This window comes from Hippichthys cyanospilos, chromosome 10 (genome assembly GCF_059441005.1).
Source record: "Hippichthys cyanospilos isolate Australia breed blue-spotted pipefish chromosome 10, RoL_Hcya_1.0, whole genome shotgun sequence".
NCBI lineage: Eukaryota > Metazoa > Chordata > Actinopteri > Syngnathiformes > Syngnathidae > Hippichthys > Hippichthys cyanospilos.
The window spans coordinates 16,733,520-16,758,602 of record NC_142378.1 but is presented as its reverse complement, the minus strand read 5'-3'; the positions used below and the strand labels follow the sequence as shown (position 1 = coordinate 16,758,602).

Below are 25,083 nucleotides of genomic sequence, written 5' to 3'. Positions count from 1 at the left end.
GGGACTACTGTAGGAGTAAAGATTTTGAAGGATTTTGAACACAGTTTTTGTTGTTAGGTCTGAGGGCAATTTTTATCTAAATTTTGGATGCGGATCCAAAACTGAGCTCATGTTTCAATATCATGTCAAGTATTAGCTGTAGGAGCCCAATTTTCTTAAATCCACCTCGTCCAGCTCTTCCGGGAGGATCCCCAGGCCTTCCCAAGCCAGCTGAGAGACATAGTCTCTCCAGAATGTCCCGGGTCGTCCGGGGGCCTTCTCCAGGTGGGACATGTTTGGAATACCTCACCTGGGAGGTGTCTGGAGGCGTCCTGACTAGATACCAGGACCACCTCAACTGGCTCCTCTCAACTCGGAGGAGCAGAAGCTCGACACTTGAGTCCCTCTCGGATGACTGAACTTCTCAAAAAATAAACCAAACATAACAATGTGTGATACAAAATAAAGATATTATTGCTTCATTTCCTAAGATATCTATACTGGTCACTTTTTGATCAAAAACATTGAGAAAACGAAGAAAACTAATCTTTTTGCACCCATCCCGATCAGCTGAAAACCAAGTAATTTTCTGATCATGTGATCAGGATTGGGGCCTCCCTTGTTACAGGGGTAAGAGAAAAGTCAGCACTAATCCCCATAATTGCTACTACTGTATATTACTATGCTGACCCATTAGGAGCTGCTCACACCTCTCACTGCACACCCTCAATTGCGACTGCAGAAATAAAGTTGCCACATAGTTGTAGTTGAGGCCGATTTGTCATCGGATGGCTCGTTTTATGACAGCTAACCAGTGGAATATTACTTATCCGGAGGGCTGTGGAGAGTAAAAAAAATGATGTGCTGGAAAATTGGAAATCAACATGGCAATTTTAGTTTAATCGAGGTGAAAATCAAACTCAAACAGGATTACTTTTTTTCCCAAATCATTCCTTGTTTCAATTGGTTTGTTGGTAACCTTGGTGAGAAGAAAGCCATAAAGCTCAAATTTGGCCTAATCTTCAGAACGCGTGTAAACCACTTCACACATTGAGTGCCTGTAGAATAAAAGTGCCATTGTTTTCCATGACTTTTATTGTGAAGGAACTTTTAAATGAAGCAGAAAGACAAGAAATTCCTGAGGAAAAAAAGGAAAAAGAGTTGCGATTAGGCAGTTAAAGGCGGTGCATTCAATGAAACTGCATAAAAGGAGCAGCGGAAAGTCATTTACCTCAATAGCTTAATCTAAGAGCCTTTCAAACAAATTGTACAATGGAAACATGTCACGCTGTAATCCACATTTGTATGCCTTTAGCTACTGGGTGTACAAACCAATATCATTAAGATATTATTTTTATCATTATTATATAATGACCCCAAAATGAGCAGCTTACGTTCCTGTTTACAAGTACATGAGCAGAATCATCCTGATGTTTATACAGACATTCATTGGCATTGCAGAAGAAAACAGTCTGGGACTTGCTGTACATAAACGCCTGTCCCTGCATGGTTATTAAGGCACTGAAGTTGGACAGGCTGAGGACAGGCCAGGGAGTTGGGTTCTAAAAGTGCTCACCGGTCATTTTATTAGGAACGCCTGAACAACCTTAGGAGTTTGTTGAGTAGGGCTGCTTTTGAATGATACAGTTGCGGAAAATCTCATTAGATACAGTAATTGTCTAAGGTTTGGATGCACCCTCGAATGCAAACAGTTTAAAAAAATATATAAAAAAATCAAGAAATTCAAGCTGCTATCTGAAAATGCACAGCTGTGAACTGAAAGGCAAGTCACGTAGCGTCATTCATATCATAAAACAGAGAAAATCCACTTAAGGATGAGTGTGCAAAACAGTTATGTACTTTCAAGAGTCAAACATTCCGTTTTCTGTATACTTCTATTAATATATCTTGACAATGACTTCATCATAAATCTGCAAATCAAGAAATATTTAGAGGATGTTTTCAAGTTTTTGACTGGTACTGTATGTTTATTATTTCTGTGTATAACTGGTTGGCTCTTTCTCATAATTTGGTTCCCTTAACAAGGTTGAAATAATGAAATGAATTATAGTGGTTTCTTTATCATCAAACAAATGTTGCATTATTACTGTGTACATGATCTAATTTACATTTCTTTATGTATTTATTACCGTAATTTACCTTACCTTAGTTGGTTTATTTACATTAAACACTATTCGGTTATCAGAATAGTGTCAATGTACATTGTACTGTATTTACCATTTTTCAAATGTGTGAATACTGTGTAAATCATTTCCCATGTGCAATACTTGAATGCCCCTATCCAGCCTATTTTTCATGTTACCCTGCTTCAAGACACCTAAGTCAAACGATCAGGATGGTTATCAGGCTACTGCACGGCTAACTGATGAGCTGATAGTTTGAATCTGGTGTGTTGTTGGAGGGTAACATTGAAAACAGTCTGAGGATGGAACTTTGCCAAGCCTGGTGTAAATTATGAGTAATTAAAAAAAGTCACCGTACTGTTATTGTTTGTTTATTCATATTTAAATCTAATTTTCAAAATGTAATTTTGAATTATTTCTATCGTTCTTCCATACAAATCCCATCAATGATATCTAGAGAAGTAATTTTTGGGATCTGACCTGATATGAACAAATTTGAATGTCTGAAACAATGTAGTTCTAAACCACTGCAGCAACAACACATTATTGAAAAAAATTACACACTATTTAATAAAACTGAGTACTGTTACCTTGGTAAATACTGAATTGCAGTACTGTCCGGTCCTTTTGTTAGAGCTCTTTTTTTGGATCCACCCCTGTACCTAATCAAGTGGCCGGTGAGGAAACACAATATGTTGATCAAACACACAACAAGCCTCATTGAGCTATACTTTAAATGGTGGCTGTCCATCATTGTAAGTTTGGTGCTTTTGGCCAGCAGGGACACATACAAATAGTACTTGACTTGTAGTCTTTTTGAGTTTTGTTCCTCCATCAGTTACGTCACAGTGAACGGAATCTCATGTGATTCGGGTTTGTGCCCGTGTGTGCAACAAACTGTTAAGTCATTGCAGAGCAGGGGCAGACAAGGAATCCTGAAGGTCCGTTGTGTAGCTTCATAGCTGCATGCCGAGGAGACTTTTGGACAAGACTGGGCAAAGTTTGACCATATGAATATCCAAAAAGCCCACGGCGTCTCACCACTGCGGTTTGCCACGCGAGTGTCCACTTGAGAAACACATCGTCCTATTTGAGGGACATGAGACCAGGAAGAAAAGGACAAAACAGAACAATGGGATTAGTTTGCTCTTGATTAAAACTTCGGGGTTTTAATCTCTCGGGATGTTGACTTTACTCAATATTTTCATGGCAAATGATGGTTGAATACAAAGATATTACTTTGATATTTATGCAACATAAGAAACACATAATACAAAAATGTTTGTTAAAATAAAATATTACAATTTGAGACTGCTGCTTGTATAAAAACATTAAGTCCATAACCTATTTGTCAGACATATGGTAACATTTTAAGTGTACATTAAGACAAAATATTGAGCTGTCACTCAAACGGTTTAGGTTAAACTTACCAAATATTTTTGTAATGTTTGTTAAAATACAAAAAACATGTTGATTAATTAAAAAATAGTCATGTTAAAAAAACAATGTAAATGCACATTTGATTCCAGAATATTAATTCTGTATTATTTCAACAGAAAACATGAAGCTATTATAATGCATAGCAAAAATGTTGATAGTGATTAAATGAAAGAAAAATGCAAACAAAAATATTACGCTCATGTCCAGCAAATTAAGTGAAATATATCGTATTATACTATATTAATAATATATTATAATATAAGATATTAATAATATAAAGTATTACACAAATAAGTAAATGGTCATGCAAAACAAATGATTAACTTTATATATAACTTTTTATATACACTAACATGCATGTTTTGAGTTCATGTTTCTTAAATGAAAATTTAAGAAATGGGTTGATGTTTGATAAAAACGTATTTATAATACTTATATGGGGAATAAAAAAACACTAATGTTATTTAGGTGCAAAGATGTTAATGATGTTGAATTTGGTTCATGTTAAACACAAAAATACTGGGTTAATGTCACTTTAATAAAACAATGAAATATTAACATTAAAGTTAACCTTAAATTTAAAACGGCAACATTTATATTGAATAAACACAAACATATAGAACTAATGTTTGTAAAACAAAAAACGCTTGGTTCAATGTTGTTGGGTGATATGGGCGTACAGTATACCTATCATCGTGTCCTATAAGAGGACGGCATACATTTTCTTTTCAGATCTATTCATGAGTTCCAAACTCACTTGCTAATCGCAATGCAGGAAAAAGGAGTGGGCAGATGGCTCATTGTCTCCTCCTGACCACCTGTTTGAGGTGGAGCTCGCTCTCGGCCGCAACAATAGGCAGCTCGTTCTTCAGGTGGTATGCGATAAGGTGGCTGATGCTCTCAAATAGCATGTCTTTGGTCCGGACCTGTATAGGTGGAAAGTAAATTGGGAAATGCCAGTCAAGTAAGAGTTCTGTTACTTTAGAAAAAAAAACACTCACCACTCCCTCGGGGTCCACCAGGAGCAGATGTTTAGGCAGGCCGCAGTGCATGCCCGTCAGCACATATTGGCCTTGGTTGGTGGTGCTTTCCCGCACAAGGAAGTCTCCGTCTCGGACCAGCAGCTTCTCAGCATCCCGCCGGCTCATACGGCTGTGGTACCAGGTCTCTCGCCGAAGCTGATCCTCATTTGGGGCCACGGGTGCCCGACGCCGCGGAGGGCTGGGCCACTGGTCTTCAAGTATCTGCACGCCTCCGCCTTCGACCGCTGTGGCTCGGCCAGCCTCATGGAGTTTGAGGGCGTCCTCAAAAGGCCCTGCAGGGAGCAGTGAATCAAAATTGACATGGGTTGAAACACTTCAATATCATTTTAAATGTTTTCAACGTTACTGTGAAAAGAGGGTTACAGAAACTCTCTGTACCCTCTGCTAACAACCCAGGCTAAGCCGAGCTTCTACCCAATAGACGATAAAGATGTGGGATGAACAGATACTTCCTTGACACCAATTACCATTTTCATATTAGCCTTGGCTTTGGCATCATCTGAAGACATATTTGCCGAAGTCCAGTCCTTGAGGGCTGGCATCCTGCATGTTTTCCGGTTTTGTCTCCCCAACACACCCAGTTCTAATGATTAGCTGATTAGCAAGCTCTGCAGGATCTTGAAAATGATCCTAATCATTTGAATCGGGTGTGTTTGAAAGAGAGTGTTCGAAAACATGCAGGATACTGGCCCTCGAGGACTGGATTTTGACACCTGTGTCTTAAGGCATTATAGAAAACACAAAACATGTGAATAGGTGATTTTGTTTGTGGTCATTAATTTGGGATTGACGAACATCTGACTTACTCATGTCAAAGAGGTCCTTCTTAGGGCTATCGGGCCCTCTGGCCCCTCTCTGTCTATCGGAGTCCTGAGCCAGAGAATCCAAGTTTTCGAAACTCTGTGTGTTCACGTACTGGTGCTCCTCATAGTCTTTATTGCAGGGGGGCTGGCCATCAGCGCACAGGTAACCATCTAACATAGAAAAAAGGTTTGTTGTTAAGAGGATAATTTTTCTTGTTAGGAGAAGCTAAAGTCACGTTTCTAAGATACAATACAGAGCCATTTGAAAGTTTGGAAACATCTTCAAATTCAGAAGGTGTGAGGCACATTAAAGCCACATAGTGTAGATCGAATAGTTGATGTTTACTGGTGTTACGTGAATGCAGCAGTTAGTAAAGTTGTTAAAATAAAAATAGAACAAAGATTTTTCGTACACATGATCTTTAAGATGATATATGCATTTGCACTTACTCAAATTGGTTTGGTGTGTTTGCACAACCAGTAATTACATTGTTGTAACCTTGGTGTTGTTAAAATACACCTTGTCGTCACTAGTTCACTTTAAAAAAAACAAAACAAACAAGTTCTTGATTATTTCAAAGCGTTACCAGTGGCATAGGATTTGGATGTTTTCATGTCCAGGAAAAAATTGAGCTTAAATGGGTTAAGTCCACGGAAGCCACAGCCAGAAGTGGGCAGTCCATCAGGACTGAATTTGGCCAGGATGCCGATGAACGACGGTTGATGCAAGCACAGCACAGTACCGACTCCATAACAAAAAATCAACACTTTCCAAACTTCAGCAAGAACACAAATGCAGTCAAGTAGAATGCAGGACAGCTATCTTGGCACACGAGGGTTAACAACTGGCCAACAACATGGTGATGAATACAACCAACACCTCCCCCCGCTATCTTCTCTTCCCATTTATTTACAAATGGCAAACAAAACCTTTATTTTATTTTATTTTTATTTTTTTAGCCCTTTTCCCCTTATTATTTGCGATTTGCATACAAACAAGAATCCCACCCAGCTACCACCATCCAAAAGGTGATTTGAATAGTATTGGCGAAAGTTTTCCTTCTTCAAAATGTAATATCCAAAATGTGTGTTAATTAAGAATAAAAAATATGAATTTTTATGTTTGTTTTTTTAGGAGGGGTCAAGAAAGTGGACATTTGTACGGATAAACAGATAAAAAAAAATGTTGAAACTTAATGTACAAGCACTTTTTGTACTATTTAATATGTTTGGATTTTAATCCTTTTAATGTATAATTAATTAACACATTTATTTACAGTATTGCTAAAGCCAGTGCATGATTGGCATATTAATAATCTACTGTATCACCGTGAAACTTCTATAACACAAAAAAGAATGACATTTTTTTAAAATAAACAATTGAATAAATAACATGAATAAACAAACACGTAAATCTTTCTTGCTGACGATAAACAGTGCGTATTGCGTAACGTTTCTCATGTGGCCACCGAGTGTCTCACCTGAGCCACTGCTTGCATCTACGTCCCACTGAAGTTCATAGCAGAGCTGACTGGCATGGTGAGCTGCCTGCTCCCTTTTTGCTGGCGAGCCCATCTACACACAAACACACACTCACAGTCAAAGTTTCAAAAACAAGCCATCCATTCTTAATAATGCATGAACATCGCTCTCATCCCGCCACCGCGCATAATGTAGTTTGGAGGCACTCTATTTGAAACCTAAGCCACACAGCATGTTAGCATGTTTTCGCTCTAGCCCAGGGTCAGCGGATCAAGTGAGTCATATTTGTTTTGGGGCAATTAAGGTGCGGCAACATCACAGGAGAGGCATGGGTGAAGGGAGTCTGTTTGTTATTGAAACTGCAGTGGGCTTCAAGTGAATAGTATCATACTGGGAGGCATTTCTTAATCTCTTGTTTTGGTTACTTTAATCCCAACCACAGGACCGCGGCACATTTAGAGACATTATCACTTCTGCTGTGGACAATTATTCACTGTATTTCCTACAAATGCATCTTTATTTATGACAATGACATATACAGACATACAGAACAATTACATTCCCTTTTATGAGACCAGAGGAGCCATTATGATGAAATACTGTATGGACACATGCTTTCCTCGATCAACACTGCCGTTATTTGCAAGTATTTACATTTTTAACCGGAATTTCCCAAAGCCCAGTCCAAGTAAGAAAGTATAGTTAAATTTAGGGATTTGTCCAAGTTAGTCTTCCTCAGCAGTAGTTGGCGCTATATTCCAGCAGTTTGACACATCTCCTTCAGAAAGGTCTTTGTTTACAATTGTTTTGTCATTATGTTAAATAGATTTAGACAAGAAGCTATTCTTAATCAGTATTGATAAGTACTCAAACAGTGAATAATCTAGTATTGGTCTCAGGTTAAAAAAAGTGGCATGGTACATCCCTAGTAAAAGTGATCAAATGTGGCTGAGTGATAATCTTTTGAATTTCTGGGGGGGCAAGTCCAAAGATATACACTAATGTCATACTTAAATTGAATTAAAGTGGTTTTGTAATGCCTGAAAGTCAAATTTCTGTCTTCATTTTATTTTTATTCATTTTAGTTTGCCCACTGTAGCCACTTGCGTTTCAGTATAAGACAGACAGAAAGGCATAGCGACTCAGCTCCTCGCAGAGGATAACGAATATATGAATCGGTACTGTTATGTTGCATGTGACTTGCTTTGTCTTTAGTATACTAAAGATGAATGCTAATGCTAACTCATACTGTAATAGGAAATTCCATTACATCTATACAGTTACAATCTCCACCCTTGATGTTTGTTAGTATTACCTGTTGTGCTGTCCTACTTTGCGGCTGTGTGTGGATGTGAGCTAGCTGAGATTTGCTGCGCCGCAGTCTGGAGTCCACCACCCCGCCGACAGGAGGCTCCTTGCCGGGGATGCTGTTGTAGTAGTCGTGCTCGGAGAAATCGTCGTCCTCCCCCCACACTGGCTCCTCTGTCCTGAGGGACCTGAGGAAACAAACGGCACTTTAAATAAAATCCACCCGCAGCACAAATCCAATTTGAGATGCGCTATTTCAACATCACCTTCAACGCTTGTTCCTACTTCATATTTAGTTAATGTTTCTTTTTTTAACAAGGGTTGTAAAGTCTTTAGTAAGGTTGTATCAATAGTGCCAATAATAACGACAGCGGAGGCATTTGGTTGGATTAAGCCGATCAGATGTCGTCCCCACATCCGAAGGTGATCTATTTAGATCTGTTTAATATTTATATGGATCACTACTGCAGAGAGAACCAGTGTGTGATAATGGGAATGGGAATTATCAGAACGTTCTGTTTAAGCACCCTAGTGTTTGCAATCAATCATTTTCCACAACTATTTTGAATGTGGTCATGCCTGGAGAGTATGCTTGACAGCCGTATGACCATGATGGTTGGCAGATGATATGTTATTTTATGTTCCAGTTTGGTAATTTTTCTTTTCTATATTCATATTATGGACAGTTTTAATAACGTCAGTACCATCACAAAATCTATGGCTTCTGCTAGAAAGCGACAATTTTCTTTTTAAAAAGTCAGGGAAAACTTACTCAAACATTTGAACTTTATATGGAGTAACTTTAAAAAACTACTTTTACTTGCGACAGCTGTGTGAATCAGGTCACATTAATAGCAGTAAATGTTTTTTTTTTTAATGTTTTGTTACTTTGATTCATTTGATTTCTTTTCTTATCACAAACCCATGATGACTTTTTATAGCCTTTGTGTGATGTGATGTGTTAATAGAGTACTCTGCACTTCACAAAAGTAATAAGCACACATTTGTTTATTTATTTTACCTCAAGTCCTGTTTAGGGTCTTATATATTCCCCATTAAAGTGATAAAATCATTTTAAGTGAAACTCGCGCTGCGCATTTACCTGTCTAAAGACGTCAGCGTCTTAGGTGGACTGTGCAGATACTGTTTGAACTGCAGCTCGAAGGCTTGGCCGATGGTACTGATGACACTCTGGGCCAAACCGTCTGAGCACTCCAGAATATGACACGCTGGCAGGGAGGGATGACACGAGCCAATGTGTTCGTGAGTTGTAATCGTCGCTAACTGAAATGACTTCTTGCCTCGAACACCTTACCTCTCTGATTCACAGGGTCTTTTGCCACGTATGCAACATAATCTGGCGCATCCTGTAAAAATATTACAGAAAAACATTTAAGAAGGTTGCCATCGATGGTTGGATGGGATGGAACCAAATACTCACTGTGTCTCCACCAGAAGCGAATGAGATGGACTGCATGGGGTGGTGTGCTAACATCTGGAAGGCAATCAGTACAAATAGGCCTTTTTTTCAGTTTATTTTATTTTTTATTTTTTTTACATTTTTTTTATTATTATTTAATATATAGTCTCAATTTGTTTAAGTTTGAAATTTGGACTTGTTTGAACACAAAGCTACTAAAGTGATGCCTAAAGTATACGGTTCTTCTTCGTTAATGTCTGTATGTATTATACTGCCCCACGTTGGCCAAAGCGGGCACACCAGAAGGAGCGGCACAGTAAATAAAATTAAATCACAATGCACACAGCGTTTAACTTTGTGTTTTTGAATCTTTCTTTCTTTCTTTCTTTTTTCTTTCTTTCTTTCTTTCTTCCTTCCTTCCTTCCTTCCTTTCACAGTATGCACATTAGAACTTTGCCATTTACTGGCAGGCATTTTTGGGAGGGTCTAAATAGAACAAACCAAGTACTTTTTGATGAGCTGTTTTGACATTTCTTTAATTTGGGGTTCACTACATGGAACATACAGGAAAGTTTATTTTTAGACTGGCAAAAACTAAATGTTGAATTGAATTGTTAAAATTCAACAGTTTGTTGACTTGAAATTTTGAGTTCATCCACAATTTTTTTTTCAGAGATGTCTGACTATATATTGCGTCACGGCCAGAGACAGATGAACAAGACAGATGAACCAAGATACATAATTTCTACTAATAATCATTTTCTTACTAACTAAAAATTGGTAAAATTGCGTTGATGGTGGGGAACACAGAATAAGTGACATACCTGGCGTGTGGTAGGAATAAGCAGTCCCAGGCCGTCGATGGAAATATTGACAGCAATGCTCATGCCGGCAAAACGCAGGTTGCTCTTTCCCATGATGGATTGTAGAGCTTTGTTCACAGCCTAGATAATGACAGTGAGTTGCACTTATGAAGGCAAAGAGACGTCATGTGTCACAAATGTGACTTATATATATTCTACAATATGCAAAATAATCATATTTTGCAACTCTGTAAATTTGCCACTGACCTTCTTTTTCCATGCACTTTTTCCACCTGGCACAGCGTCGCAAAGCCTGTTGATGGCCTCCCTAATGAGTGGAATGAAGAAAGTTCAAAGTTCAAATTAGTCTGTTGATGAGACCCGCCATTAAATTACCGTCAGAATTAATGGAGAGTGATGCCAGCTGGTCAACTTATTAGGTACATCTGCACACTCAAATAACCCCCAAAATGTCATTTTTTGAGTGTTTATATTTTTATCCATGAATCAAGCCATTATAGTGACCGGTTATCTTCACAAGGGTCACAGGCGTGCTGGTGTCACCCGAGAGAAATTTAGAGTGTTCAAAATACCAATCATCCATGTTGAAGGTGGGAGGAAACCGGAGTACACAGAGGAACATCCATGCAGGAATGGGGAGAATATGCAGAAAAGGTAGAGCCGGTAGGCGAACCCAAGACCTCTGAACTGTGAGACCGACATACACAGGGGGACACCCTGAACTGTTTGCCAGCCAATTGCAGGGCAGATAGGGATTATCAACCATTCATGCCCCCAATCACGCCTAAGGACATTTTTTTAGTGTGTCCAATACACCTGCCTATGCATGTTTTTGGGTTCGGGTTTATCAACTTGTAAAATATTTTTACAATGTGCTTTCACATTTGAAAATAAAAGACATTTCAAAAACTACTTTAATATTAAAAAAAAAATCATTTTTATAAAAGCAACGTAACGGTAAGGTCAAACTAACATAAAAACATCACAAATCCTATTTTAAAATGTGTACAGTTGTACAGTTCCGTTTGTAAATTAGAACTAACTTTAACTATAAATGAGGCCATCAGATCATGATAGAAACACGTGCTGAACACAGCCTTTTTATGTTTGATTTCTTGCGACCTTGTTGAACAGCCAAATAGTTCACATATCGAATGAGGCTTGCTTAGCCTTAGCATTTCCCTCATTTAAAGGAAAAACTGTCACACGTAGCCTCCCAGAAATGACGAGCAAATGGCCGCTTGTCTCTTTGGTGGGAGGGAAACATTGCCTGGCTGTCATGGGACGCCGGGGACAGCAGGCAAGAACCCGGCGGCCCCTATCGAGTGGCTCGTAAATATTTAAAAAGCAGCAGTCCCAGCCTTTGTCTCGAGTAAAGGTCTCAGGCCTCTTCTTTCGCCCTTACACAGCAACACTGTTTGGATGATTCACGCTGGCGCGGACAGCCATTGTTGTTGTTTTTGTCCGCACTCAGGCCCATCGGATGCAGAGTGTTGCCGTTTAACACCGCCGACAAAGACAGCTATGTCGGATGGCCACGTCCTGGACAATGAACTACATTCTTGACATGGAAATTTCTATTTGGGAAAATTAGCTGTGTCAACTCTAATACTAGGTGAGGTTGAAACGGTCAGTTTTTCACCTCTTTTTTTGTCTCTCTTAGGAAAGAAAAAACTTGAAGTCAATTTAATTACAACACTGCTTACACATAAAACAGCACAACAGGCTCACCAGGCAGAGATGATTAATTATATAATTACACGTAACGTGATTATATTGAACTTCGACAGGTGGACTCACCCACATTTATTAGCTCCCTGACATCTGTTTCATTACTCAGAAACAAGGAACAGGGAGTTGACATGATTGATTTGGGCAAACCACAATTTGCAATAAAGCGCGCTGGTTGATTTCTTGTAGGTTGAAATGTGGACATTTTTAGGTAGACACATTTATTAGTGCTTGATATACTTTAGCTGTCCTTTTTAATAGTCTGTGGCAAACATTTCTGGCAATCTTTTACGTGAATTAATCGAATAGCCCTTTAAGCCCAAAAAAGCAGCAAAATTGCACGAAGCAACATTACTTACATGTCTTTATCTCTAACCATTATCAAGCAGCAACCTTTTCAAATAGCGATATAGAAATAAAATGAAAACAATCGCTGTGGCCAAAAGGGTTAACTGCAAATGATGGTTCTGTGTAGGGCTACATAGACTGTGCAGTCATGTGACTTTATGACTATTTGAGAGGTGAAATGGGGTTGAATGTTACTCGTAGTTGCCTATGAATATTCTAATTCATCCTTGTTGGTTCTTTCCCAGGATGTTGAATAGATTGCAACTGGACCTTTTGGGTCATCTTATATCATGGACACACCAAAATAAACTACAAAACTATTATAATAAATAGACAAAACAAAGTAACAACTGTAGCTCTTTTGTGACAGAGTAAAAGTAGCTTTGCAGCTTAAAATAAATAAATAAATAAAAGTAAACATTTTGTTGTAATAAACTACCCTGACGAGTACAATTAATCAAATATTGTACTCAAGTAAATACTGTATAATGGACTAAAGGCAGCTTGGTATTACCCACCACCCTTGTTAGGGCTAACAGTTAGGTTCGAGGGTTGAGGTTATGGCTCTATTTAATATTGAGAATTGGGGTTGGGGGTTAGTTTTAAGGTTGGGATTAATCGGTTTGAATATAGCTATAGGCTAGTGTAGGTGCTTATGTTAGCGTGAAGGTTATTTTGTTAGGTTTGTAGGTTAGTGTTCGGGTGATAGAGTTGGGTTTAGGGTTGTAGTTAGATTTGAGGTGAACATGATCAGGACGGAGTTATGTAGTGGTTGTGAAACGTCAGAGTTTAATAAAATAATATTCACACGTACACAGTACTAATCTATACAACGTGTGAGTTGTGAGGTGTGTGAATGTGCCTCTGGCATTAGGGTGCGTGATTGAGGTTACAAATTAGCCGCTTTTAGGTTTGCCTTCCGTTTAGTAGGCAGGATAAAGATATGTAGTAAGGTGAGATGATCAGGGTTCGGGTTTGTGGTCATGATTAATAGCAGTTGGGTTTGGGGTTTTTGGTTGTAAGGGAGCCTAAAACTTTTCTGTCCCCATATTGTTGTTTTGATGCTTGGTCCGCCCCTCCCACTTCCTTGGATAAATTCCACCCTCCAACATTATCCAGCAGGTTCAACGGGGGGACGCTGCAGCTTTCCACAGTCATTAGTGAACATCATCAATAATAGATACCACCACTCTCTATCGCTCCATCACTGCCCCCCCTAGCTTCACTTTACCCAAGCAGGCTCACATTACTCCCAATCGATTGAGGCGAAGAGATGAGAGTGGGAGAAAGTGATGGAGGTGGAAAGGGGGACCGAGTGAGTCTCCTGAGAGACTGAGGCCTGCTGCTACAACAATAACATCTTGTGTGTGTCGGGCACAAAAGCACAACAGCTTCTTGTGCCATTGTGCATCCAGTGACCTGACGTTAAACTGCAATGCATTCGAAACATTCCGTTCATATCCAAAAGCGAAACCTTGCAATACTGCTACTACTACTCATACGTAATTAAAGGTACAATATTTTGTCACATTGGGCTAGTGAGATTTTTTTTGGGGGGGAGGAGTTGCTCATGATAGACATGTCCACCAAATTTCACATCGGTGAATGAAAACCTTAGTCTAGATTTTACCTGGCAGACTTTTGTGTTTATAGCAAGTACAAGAAATTTTGGCACTCTGCACCAACAACACACAATTACCAAAACTTCAACCTAAAAAACAAACAAACCTTGAATTGGTAAACACACCAAATTCCCGATTGCTCACTGATTGATTGAACAAGACCTTACCTAGTCTTACTCCTGGTTTTCCATCTTTTACTTGTATTATATCACATTTATACACCAGTAATGTTGTTTGATAGAGCAATTCTTTTTAATTTAATGACTATCTACTGTTGGTGGCTCAAGTTCAATTGCAAAATATCAACTGTCACATCAAAATTAGGCGCAATGTCTTCGACAGGTTCATTTTTGAAGAACCTCTGGGAAATAACGCTAAAACTATTACTTAACACCAAAATGGCAGACTTCCTATGTCTTCTCAAGCTTGGGTTTTTAAAGGGCCCATATCATGGAAAGTCAACTTGGAGCTCTTAGCTATTTTACAATGGTAATTTCTCCTTCTAAACACATCCAAAGTGTCATTTTCCTTCAATGGTGCATTTCTAAGAATTTCTTGCTAATTCTGCACTCTCAGCACCAGCCACTCCCAATTATATAATATGGGATGTCCAAAGTAAGTACACCACCTCTTACCGTCCGTGCAAGAGTAAATATACTCCCACTTTATCCAAGACTTTCACTGTCATGATCTGTTTGTGTTTTGTTGTAGGTTTTGGGTTTTTTAGTTTAGTTATAGGTTCTCTGTGTTTTCCCCCGCGTGTCCTTACTGTAAATTAAGCTCACCTGTCGCCCGTGTGTGTCATCCAGTCAGTTTCCCTGCCCCTTGTTGTTCCCAGGTGTTTTGAGTCTTCATTAGTTCTGTTAGTATTTAAGCCCCAGCGTTTTGCCTCATCCCTTGTCGGGTCTTTGTACGTCTTCCCCTCGCCGTCTTGCCTCGCGTTGCCCTAATCCCTTCCTTCCCATGCTACCTCCCGTTCCTTGTCGCTCCCAGTAAGCTTCAGTTTAGCGTTTTTGTTTGTACTTTGTATTTTTCCATTCTTTCAACCCAGCCTTTGTTTGTCATTAAATCACCTTCACTCGAGCCTTAACCCAGTCAGTCCTGCATTTTTATTGGTTCCGCCTTTCCCACATCCCGCACCTCCTCAAACCGCCATGCCCCACCGTGACATTCACATTTTTATTCTGGAGATTGGGAGGAGAGATTTTGCATCGCGAGCCTAGTTAACAGCAATCTTTCATTGAATAGCTGTCCAAGGACAATGTCCAAGTGTCTAAAACATGGGAGCAAAGTTTTAGACGTCATGAAGTGGGCACAGCAGCCTCAAGGAGTGAGGAGTGGAGACTTTTCACTTCGGGGTTGGAAGTGTAAGTACTAAAAACAGTAATGCTGTATGTCATAAGAATTGAAAAAGCCAAAGTGCCAAACGTAAGGTTTCCTCATTTATATGCATACATTTAACTTTAAAATGTTTGAAATTCGATGATATTGGCCAATTAAGATTGGCCAAAAAGATTATGCAAAATTCCAACATCTGGAAAGAAAATCCTGAAATTCTCACCAATTCAGACACAGTGTTGATAGAAATGTGACATCATGGTTTTATCTTGATGCATGATTGTCCAGTAACTGAGTTAGTGTGCTTCTTACCTCGTCACCTGAGTGCGTGTATTGAAGTCCAGGGAGCGCATTGACTTCAGCACTTCAATGCAACCCATGTACTGCAAACACAAACACATGTTATCATGTGGGACTACAATTATGCTATTCAGAAACATAGTTACACAATTTCAAAAGGGGTGTGTAGTTCTCTTTTAAAAAGGAAACAATTGCATGATGTAATGTTGTCATCCCAGAGTCTATTTCCAACCCTGCATGACCTTAAATCCACAAATAGAGCCTCCAAATGTGCACCGGGCAGCTGAGTAGCATCCTAATGGATGACAAACTGAGGTGCTAATGGCACCTTGACTGGATTAGAAGCACTAAAAGCTCCCTGGCTTGGACAAACTAGCATCTCACATCTGTGCAGGGAGCATGTTTGTGTCAGTGAGCCAGGATGAGCCTCATTTCACCTACTAAGGAGTTGAAAGGTGATAGAAAGCAATGATACCCAAACACAATATAAACTTTTCACCAAAAGAGAGGCTGTGTGGGTAATTTTTTTGTGTGACTTGACGCATTATGAAAAGGAGAAGACGGCTTGACTTGTCTCCCTTGGACGTATGGGTGAATACGTATGGTTGTCAGCAGGTGGGGTGAGGGCGTCCGAAAGTTAATTGGGATGAGCTATTTGGCGTGTAAGATAGTGATGATGACTTTTAGGGCTTTTCGACAAATTAATATTCAGCTGTGTCAAAAAATAATGTATGGATTGACTTGATGCAACATTAGTTTCAGCATTTGCGTCTACGCGTACACACACATTGCCTCACAGTCATAATTCGATATATGATGTACTGTATAAATGCCTCTAAATATACTGTAATTTCTTCATTTAACAACACGTGTTTTAATTGGATAGCAATGATTTATGTAACCACTAAAGTCAGGGGTAGACTCATGGTTGTCGACTTATAAGCGAAGTTGACTTGTACTTGGAGAAATATGGTAATTTACTAAAAATAATGCATTAAATCGATCTAATGGATTCAATAATTCATTTGTGTGGAATTATTGAATTTTTAAAATGTTAGCTTATTAAGGGTTATGTTTACATATGTTTTAGTCAAAGGGAAATTTTTCCAACAATATTTGCACAAAAAAAAAAATCGTTAAAAACGAAACTTTTTTCTTTGCTTTTCCTATAACCAGAGGAAGAAAAAAATGGTTAAAAGCTCTCCGCCTTTGTGGATTATTTTTTATTATAATTATTAGAACCTGAAGCCTTTTTAAATCCCATTTGTTTGACATGTCTTCCAGTCAGATATTCATAATTCTCACTCTTTTTGAACACCCACGACTTTGAGAAACAATAGATTTGCATTTGATGAAACAATGATATGCAAATGTACGGAAAACATAATTCATCACAACATACATAACAACACATTGTTAATATATCTTATAGACAACTGTGTTGTAAAACTTATGCGGCAGTTCTGATCGTATGCGTGATTGTGTTAATCCAAGTGGGGGCAAATAGAGAGACCTTTGAGCCCGACTGCTTAATGAGCCTCATAACGAGATTTGAAGATGGGGGAAGTCTTCCATCAAGCAAATTGACTCTCTTTTTTTTCCCCCCTTCTTCACTGAATGCCTCCATTGTTACACACACGCACACACATGTGTATATGCACACACATCTGCTGATACAACGCATCCCGTCTTCCAGCAACTGGCCTATCTGCACCTCTATCTCTTTGACTGCGGGGATTGTGGCTTTCCAAGAAGTATTCGTCGGAAATTCAATAATAGTCATCCTCTTTCAAAGGCCTGCCTGCGTCTTTTACCAATGTTGCTGTTTCTTTCAGAACCAGGGGGGAATCTTTCTGTTTTTGAAATGGAAATGTTGTACAATAATGTTACCTTATAGTGGACAGCCTATTTGTCTGCAGTAAAACACAATGCTACATCAGCACAATGCTTTGACCTTTCCGAAGACAACAGCTGGTTACCGCTAATAAAGTCACATTGAACAGAAATGAAGATTTCAAGTTACATATTTGACAAGAAGTGGGAAGACTAAGGTTATGCTCAGCAATAGTCAAAAGAAGCAGTGTCAAGGATAGAAGAATCAGGATGTGATTTGTAGCTTTCAAAAACTTTGTTTCTTGGAAAATGAGCCACCCTATTACGTAATATTACAAAAGCTCCCCCTTTGAAGTAGCAACGTGACAAGTGACCACCATCTTTGTCAAACACATGAAAGAAACACTTCAAATGTTTCTGTGGTACTGCATAAAGAATCTTAAAATCATTAAAAAAAAATCCCCAATCTACATTGGCACTGGCTAACTCAGGTTTTTTTGGGTTAATGTCAAAACATGGTGTTTTCGTTTCGGAGTTTAATCCTCCCTTTGTGGATATTTTTTAGCTGAAATTTGTCAAGAAGTTATAGAGCGAGGTTTCCGTCCTTGACTTTTTATAAATTTCCATAAAAAGATGTTTTAATCTGGAACAAATATCCTTTATCTTGAAGTACTATTTTTTTCATAAGAATACCTAACAAAATCAGCTTTTTATTGGTGAATTTTATCTTTGAAAAAATGTTCAGAATAATAATCCCCTCTTTTTTGAGAACTACAACTTTTTATCCTGAAAAAAAAGCTAATTCATTCTCAAAATATTTTTGTTTTGTCTGACATTCATTTTAGACAAAAAATATTATATTTTCATCCTTCATTTTCTTCTATTAAGAATAAAAAAAGACTTTTATAGTATCAACTACATAAAATATTTGCTGTAGTCATTTTCCATGTTTTTGGAAAACAAGAAAAAACATTTTTTACATGACAATGCTATTTTTATTTGCTCTTTCTATTCAGCTTACTTGTGTAGACATATGCAGATGTTTTGCACTTACGACATTAAAAAAAAAAAAACAATTGGTGTTCTCAGTGTTTTCATGTTTTCCAAAAATATTGAAAAATGACGGGCATTAATGTTGTGGCTGACAATTGTGGAGAATGTTAGATACCGCTTCTTTTCAGACCAATAACCAGTATGCGTACTCAACTGTTGAGTAGTCACGTGCACTGATACCAAGTATCGATACCACTAGATACGCAAAATTCTCACAGATAAACAATGGAATATCATTTTAAAGAAATATCTATCTAGTCAAACTGACGCCTTTCAAAAAGTTTCATAAAATAAATGACAATATATTAAATATAAAATGTGATAAACCTTTACCACGAGCGATAGCGCTGTGCTATAACATATATTCCGTAGTAATCTACATTATTTTAATTCATAGTACTCATTTGGTGGTAAATATGATATTGTAAGATTGATCAAATTAATTGGGGCAATTAAAGTAGGTGCCACACTACATTTGCATCAGAGTGATGCAATAACCTGGCATATTGAGCAATGTGGCAGTTGGAACTCCACAAGATTGGAGTGCAATAGTGTGACTCGTTAATAAGGTGTGTGGAGTGTGAGTAAGCACATTCAGGATCATTCACCCTCAGCACTCTGCCGATTGCCCATGCAGTTGTCTTTTTGATGCATTATAGCTATCTTATAGCTATGTTATAGCTATGTTCAGAATAACGCTGGTGTCGTTCCCAGGGGAGGAGAGTGTTTCAGTGTGTCCACGTTGGGATGAAAGCGCGCTATAGCATACATGCTTAAAAAATGGCAGAGCACAGCAGAAATTCAATGTCACTCTGACACTAACATATGCAGCGAGTAGCTCCAATGCTTACATGTTTGCACCTAAAATGTTGATCATCAGACTGAGGGATAGCCCATCATGCTGAGCGCAAATGACCCCCACCCTCCAGGCCCCCTCTCTCGGTGTTCCGACCTCCGTCCTAGACATCACATGACGCCAGTGACTGTGATTAAACGTAATTGAATATAGGAATGAATGGTGCCTGGGTAATGCCATTAGAGAGCATGCCTGCTCAGGACAACCCCCCCCCCCCCCCCCCCCCCCCTTCCCCGTAGAGGAAAGCAACAGGGTGTGTAGTCATAGGTGAATGGGTGGTGGGGAGCTTAAACAATGGAGACATCAAGCAGCTCAGCCTTTTTGTTTTGGCTTTCTGTCCTTTGTGTAAAGCAGTGAGTCCCTACCACTTTAATCAATCGTCAGCCATGCATGCCTATGTATATATATATACATGCCTATGTATATATATATATATATATATATATATATATATATATATATATATACAGTGTAATATTTGTCTGAAATATGTAGAGTATGAAGACTTTATTAAAAAACATTTAAAAAAGGTAAAATTCTTTTTTTTTATTCCGTGTAGGGGAGGGGGGGTAATATTATGGCTATATCACGGTTTTCACTTCGTGTGGGGAAGTCCCGTTCCCATTTAACCACGAAAAGTGAGGGATCACTGTATATTTAATCATGAAGTTGGGAATTTGCAATATTTTGGTTTTATAATAATATAATAATAATAATAATAATAATAATAATAATAATAATAAGCCACTAATTGTGTGTACAGTAATTATATATATATATATATATATATATATATATATATATATATATATATATATAAAATATGATACAGTATAAAATTTATTTGATTTCCTCATCATATCGGCCCAATGAGGGAAGACAAAGCAACAAAATGGCCCCCAACAAAAATGTTTGACACCCCTGATCTAGAGACACCACTACAGAGTTCCAATGTTTAGAAAAATCAGACACGAATGGCACAACACTCTGATTTGACTCTTTTTTTTTTTTTTTTTCCATCTAAAAATGCTTTCCGTTGACTAGCTTGGCTGAAAAAAATCTTTCACAGGCGGTACATCACTGGTTGCCAACCACTTTAAAGCATTATCACATCACAATACCACATCACAATTCATTAGCCTGCTGTGACATTTCTTAAGGTAGCAGAATTTACGGGCATTTTTGATTATATTTTAGTGTGTATTTCTGTTTTATGTTCAATTTGCCAGTAACTTTCAACTGGGAGTGGCAAAAAAAACCTTGAAGCCTCATTTCGTTGAATCTTTTACCATCTGCCAAACTCCTGCTTGTTGTAAAATGCATTGTTTTCATATTCTGACAAAGCCTGTTGCAAATAATTACTGTACCCTCTCACCATCATGATTTGAATCTGAGGTACCGCCAGGAGTTTTAGTTTGTATGCTGATCCAAAGGTCTGCGCTCGCGATGCCCTTTGAAAGGTCTTGTTTTCCCACGCATGAATGTAAACAATCCCCAGCACCACTCCCACAAGGTCAGAGTGAGGCGATCAAAGTGAATGTTTGTGAGGGGTGTTGAGCATTTTGTTGATAGTATGATTCATGGCAACCACGCTAAACATATGCTGGCAGGCGCTCCGACGCCGAGTCATCAATCTGCACGAAAGATGTGTTCCCAAGCCCAGCCACATGCTCTGCATATTAAGCTGGTAGACACGCTTTGGTTTTTCTTCCATTCTCCTTTTTTGACGGTCAAATGCAACATGATCTGCTTTTCTAGCCTTGCTTCTCTGACGATGGACAAAAATGACATTTATTTTATTTTGTGTTGATGGACGGCTATAACGTCTTGTTTTACTGCGCTCACTTTGTTGCTGGAGCCAGACGTTGAGAATAAGTTGAATAAAAAAATTGTCACACATTTGTTTTTCAAATTTGGAATTTTACTGCTTGACAGCTAAAAGATATCACACTTTTTAAAAAATTTACTTAGCATACATATATTGACCTATATTGAATTGTTATTAGTGGATGTCTCTCTAGCTTGCGTTTTTATGCAATTGGGCAGCAACTGAAAATGTTTGGTTGTCCCTGCTTACATTGTCCATAGGTGTGAATATAAATGGCCTGGTGACAACTAATCGATTATCAAAATATTTTTTTTATCATGATTGATCATCTATTCATATTTTTTAGGCTAATTTTAATTTATTATTGACCTAAGCCTGTCAGTAATAAACATTATCAGGTTACATTACTGTACAGGTTAGAAAATCAGAAAGAAAGAAAGAAAGAAAGAAAGAAAGAAAGAAAGAAAGAAAGAAAGAAAGAAAGAAAGAAAGAAAGAAAGAAAGAAAGAAAGAAAGAAAGAAAGAAAGAAAGAAAGAAAGAAAGAAAGAAAGAAAGAAATGACTGCCACTGTTGCTTTTTTTTACCTTATGGACCAAACCAGTAAGTGAGTCATAATTAATCAATTTTTACAATGCCAATTTCAAATAATGTGCTCTTTTTTGATAAGCAAATTGAAATGAAAACTTGTCCTTTTTTAGCCAATTCCCTGATTAATTGATTGTTAAAATGATCGTGATTTGAAGCTCGAATAAAAACTATCCCAGTCCGGGATGTCATTATTACAGTTTCCTTCATGTATTCACAAGAGGGATTATCTCACATGTGCAATCATCCCTCAATCTGTTTCTTATTCTGGTTTACTTCCTGTCTTCATCAGGTTCATCCTTGACAATCTTGCTATGTTTTTTGTGGTTTAATACAAATAATACAGTAGTGTATTATTATGTATGAAGGCAAAGTTACCGACTGGATTTCTTTCCTTGTTGTTCACTATAGTCACATTTATCATGTCCCTCAGTTTGGAAGAACTTAATTCGGAGCCCAGGCTTGTTGGGTCTACCGTCTGTCATGGTTGATTGGCTTGAGATGGGGAAACAGAAAGGAATGCAGGATGGTGAGAAACAGAAAACTGGGTAAGGGTTAAGTGGCAACAGGACCATAGGCACAACAATAGCGGTAAAAATGAAAGGAAAAGTCGCATGATGATGGCAACGACGTTTTAACATCAGCTGGGATGTTGGTCTTGCTGGTGTCATTAGCAAGCCCGGCAGCAACAGCACAAGAAAAGCATCCGATACTCCACCAACTCCATTTTGGAGTAGAGCGGAGTCTAACTCCAAATTTGAGTCCAGACTCACCCTGACGATGTACGAAGCTCCCGGTCCTGCAATCTTCTTGTCCGGGTGCAACCATCCTTGGGAAGGTTTGTGGATGAAGCTGCCTTTCTGGCTAAAATCGTCCCCACTCGGCCACATGCCTTCCACTCTCGTCCTGCGACTCATTCCCGATCTGGAGCCAACGCCGCCGGACCCCCCGGGGCCGGCCGTGACCTCGCCGAACCCGTGCCCGGACTGCGCCGCCGCTCTCTGCCCGCGAATGGCCTGCAGAGAACACGGGGTGACACACACCGGGTCGCAGGAGTTGAGCACGGCGGCCAGACTGGCCACCGGGCCGCTGGCCGAGGGGACCCCGCTGTGCCTGTGCGACGACGAAGAAGAGGAGGAGGAAGGGGACCCTTGATGGGTGGCTTTGCTCGAGTCCTTGCTGGAGCTGGAGCTTGAGCTGGAGTTGGACGGGCTTCTGCTGAGCAAAGAGTTGGAGAACTTCCACTGCGGCATCTTGGGGATGAGCATGCAAAAGGTGGTGGTGCCGTCCTGCTCCCCGTCCAGGCAGGGGGAGTCGGCCGGTGCCGTGGCCCCGGAGGACCTGGCGCCGGAGTCCAGGGGAGGCAGCGGGAGGCCGGGTGCCGGAGAGGCGACCACCTGGGTGGCTGCGACTTTGCCGCTCATGGCTAAGCTCTGCATCAGGTCATCAGAGGACGAAGTCACTGACTCGTTGCGAAAGCGGTCATACTTTGGCTTAAGGAGCATGCCCGGAGGATCCACCTGAAGAAGCTCAGTGTTGGGGATGGGAGGGACGGGGGAGGGGGGGGAGGGGAGGGAAGGGGGGTGGGGGAACAGGAGACTCTTCCAGGCGGAGTCTTATATCCAAGTGGATGGGAGTGATCCCGTTTGGTGCACGCGCCGCACCGTTGTCATGCCGCTCCTTGCTCTGTGCGTATGAACAGCGATTCTCCTTCTTCACACTGCGTTGGGCCGGCTGGCTTGCATCGCATTGGGTGCGCTCCCTCCCGCCCTCTCTCGCTTGCTGAGGATGATGTCATTGGCTCTTTTCGCCCTGCCCTGCCCATGCTCTTTGACAGCATTAGCTAATCACATCTGTCTCTTTGCCACACGCACAGTCAATTGCTTACTCGCGCACACACACACACACACACACACACACATTCACGGCTTCTCTCACAAACACACACTAAATCTCTTCCTCACTCGCTCTCTTTCTCACTCTCCCATCGTGGCTTATTGTGTCAAATATGTATCAAATATTATGTATACATATTAAAATACATACAGTATAATATATAAATTGTTATAAGAAGTATAGGCAGGTACACGATAACACTAATTCAAATGTCACTTCCACGTACTTTTTCTTGTGTAGGACATTGTCCTATGAATCAAACTATCAGTAAAAACACCATAGAACTTACATCACTGAATGTAAATCTTACCTTTTTCCGTGACGCTCTGGAAAATGAGGGTAGACAGTCACAGTTAACTTTTATCCAGTCGGACAAAAGAACAGTTAATGTTAGGGGGCCACATTAATACAGATTATGCACACAAAACAAAACAAAAACTAAAACAAAAAACAAAAAAACACAGCGCTGCACCACCCTCGTTAAAGCAACCAATCGCAAAGTCTGCTTGTATCAGCGAAAGAAGTTACTAATAAACCAGATGGAATCAATGGATGTTAAGGCGGTGACCCTTTTTTGCCTTATGCATATGAACAAGATGAAGAAAATAAACTACTATTTGTTAAAAAAAAATGTTAATAAACACTTCTAAACAAAGTTCGAAACATGTTTAGTTTTTTGAGGAGCATTTTTTCCCCAATAATTTAGGATACAGGAGCCGTGAGGACAAGTCAAGCTAATCAGAATGCAAAGTGCATCCCAAGGAAACAATTGAAAATAAAAGCTTTGTAAAGGTTAGTGTCTGCATCTACATCCATTTATTATTCAGTGTATTTATTTTGAAGTTGATGCACTTCATAGCATGTTATGTTGTTGTTAGAATGGTGGACATCAAATAAACATAAACATAGAAAAAGAAAATCGTAAGAAAAAGTTTTTTTTAAGGGACCTGCATTACCAAATTGACAAATTCCTTCCATACATGCAACTTGCATGATCTCTTGACTCTCTCTTGCCTAATGAAAGCGTGCACTCTTGAACACAAATCAACTGTCATTCAAAAACCATTTAGACCAACAGATACTCATTTGAGCTTGTCTATGTTTATTTGAGGCACGAAGTCCAAAAGTTAATGTACTGAGAAAACAGCGATGCCGCTTCTTTGCAGCCTAGCTAAATAAGGAGAGGAAGTAAGTCACCTCCTCACTATAATAATTAGTGTGCACGCATCTGACTTTGAATACAGCAATA

The 25,083-nt window shown here is 39.3% G+C and overlaps 1 protein-coding gene across 1 annotated transcript; it reads right to left on the bottom strand.

Annotated features, from left to right (window-relative positions):
* Positions 1-1,056: 1,056 nt before the first annotated feature.
* shc2 (SHC (Src homology 2 domain containing) transforming protein 2) lies at positions 1,057-24,094 on the bottom strand. The gene is made up of 13 exons (XM_088426495.1): positions 22,712-24,094; positions 15,795-15,865; positions 10,690-10,750; positions 10,444-10,563; positions 9,641-9,694; positions 9,515-9,566; positions 9,302-9,428; positions 8,207-8,387; positions 6,891-6,984; positions 5,413-5,580; positions 4,565-4,878; positions 4,321-4,489; positions 1,057-3,209 (listed from the first exon to the last, which is right to left on the bottom strand). Exons 1-12 carry the CDS (start codon positions 23,441-23,443, stop codon positions 4,361-4,363), a joined length of 2,103 nt encoding a protein of 700 aa, XP_088282621.1. The 5' UTR covers positions 23,444-24,094; the 3' UTR covers positions 1,057-3,209; positions 4,321-4,360.
* Positions 24,095-25,083: the final 989 nt, after the last annotated feature.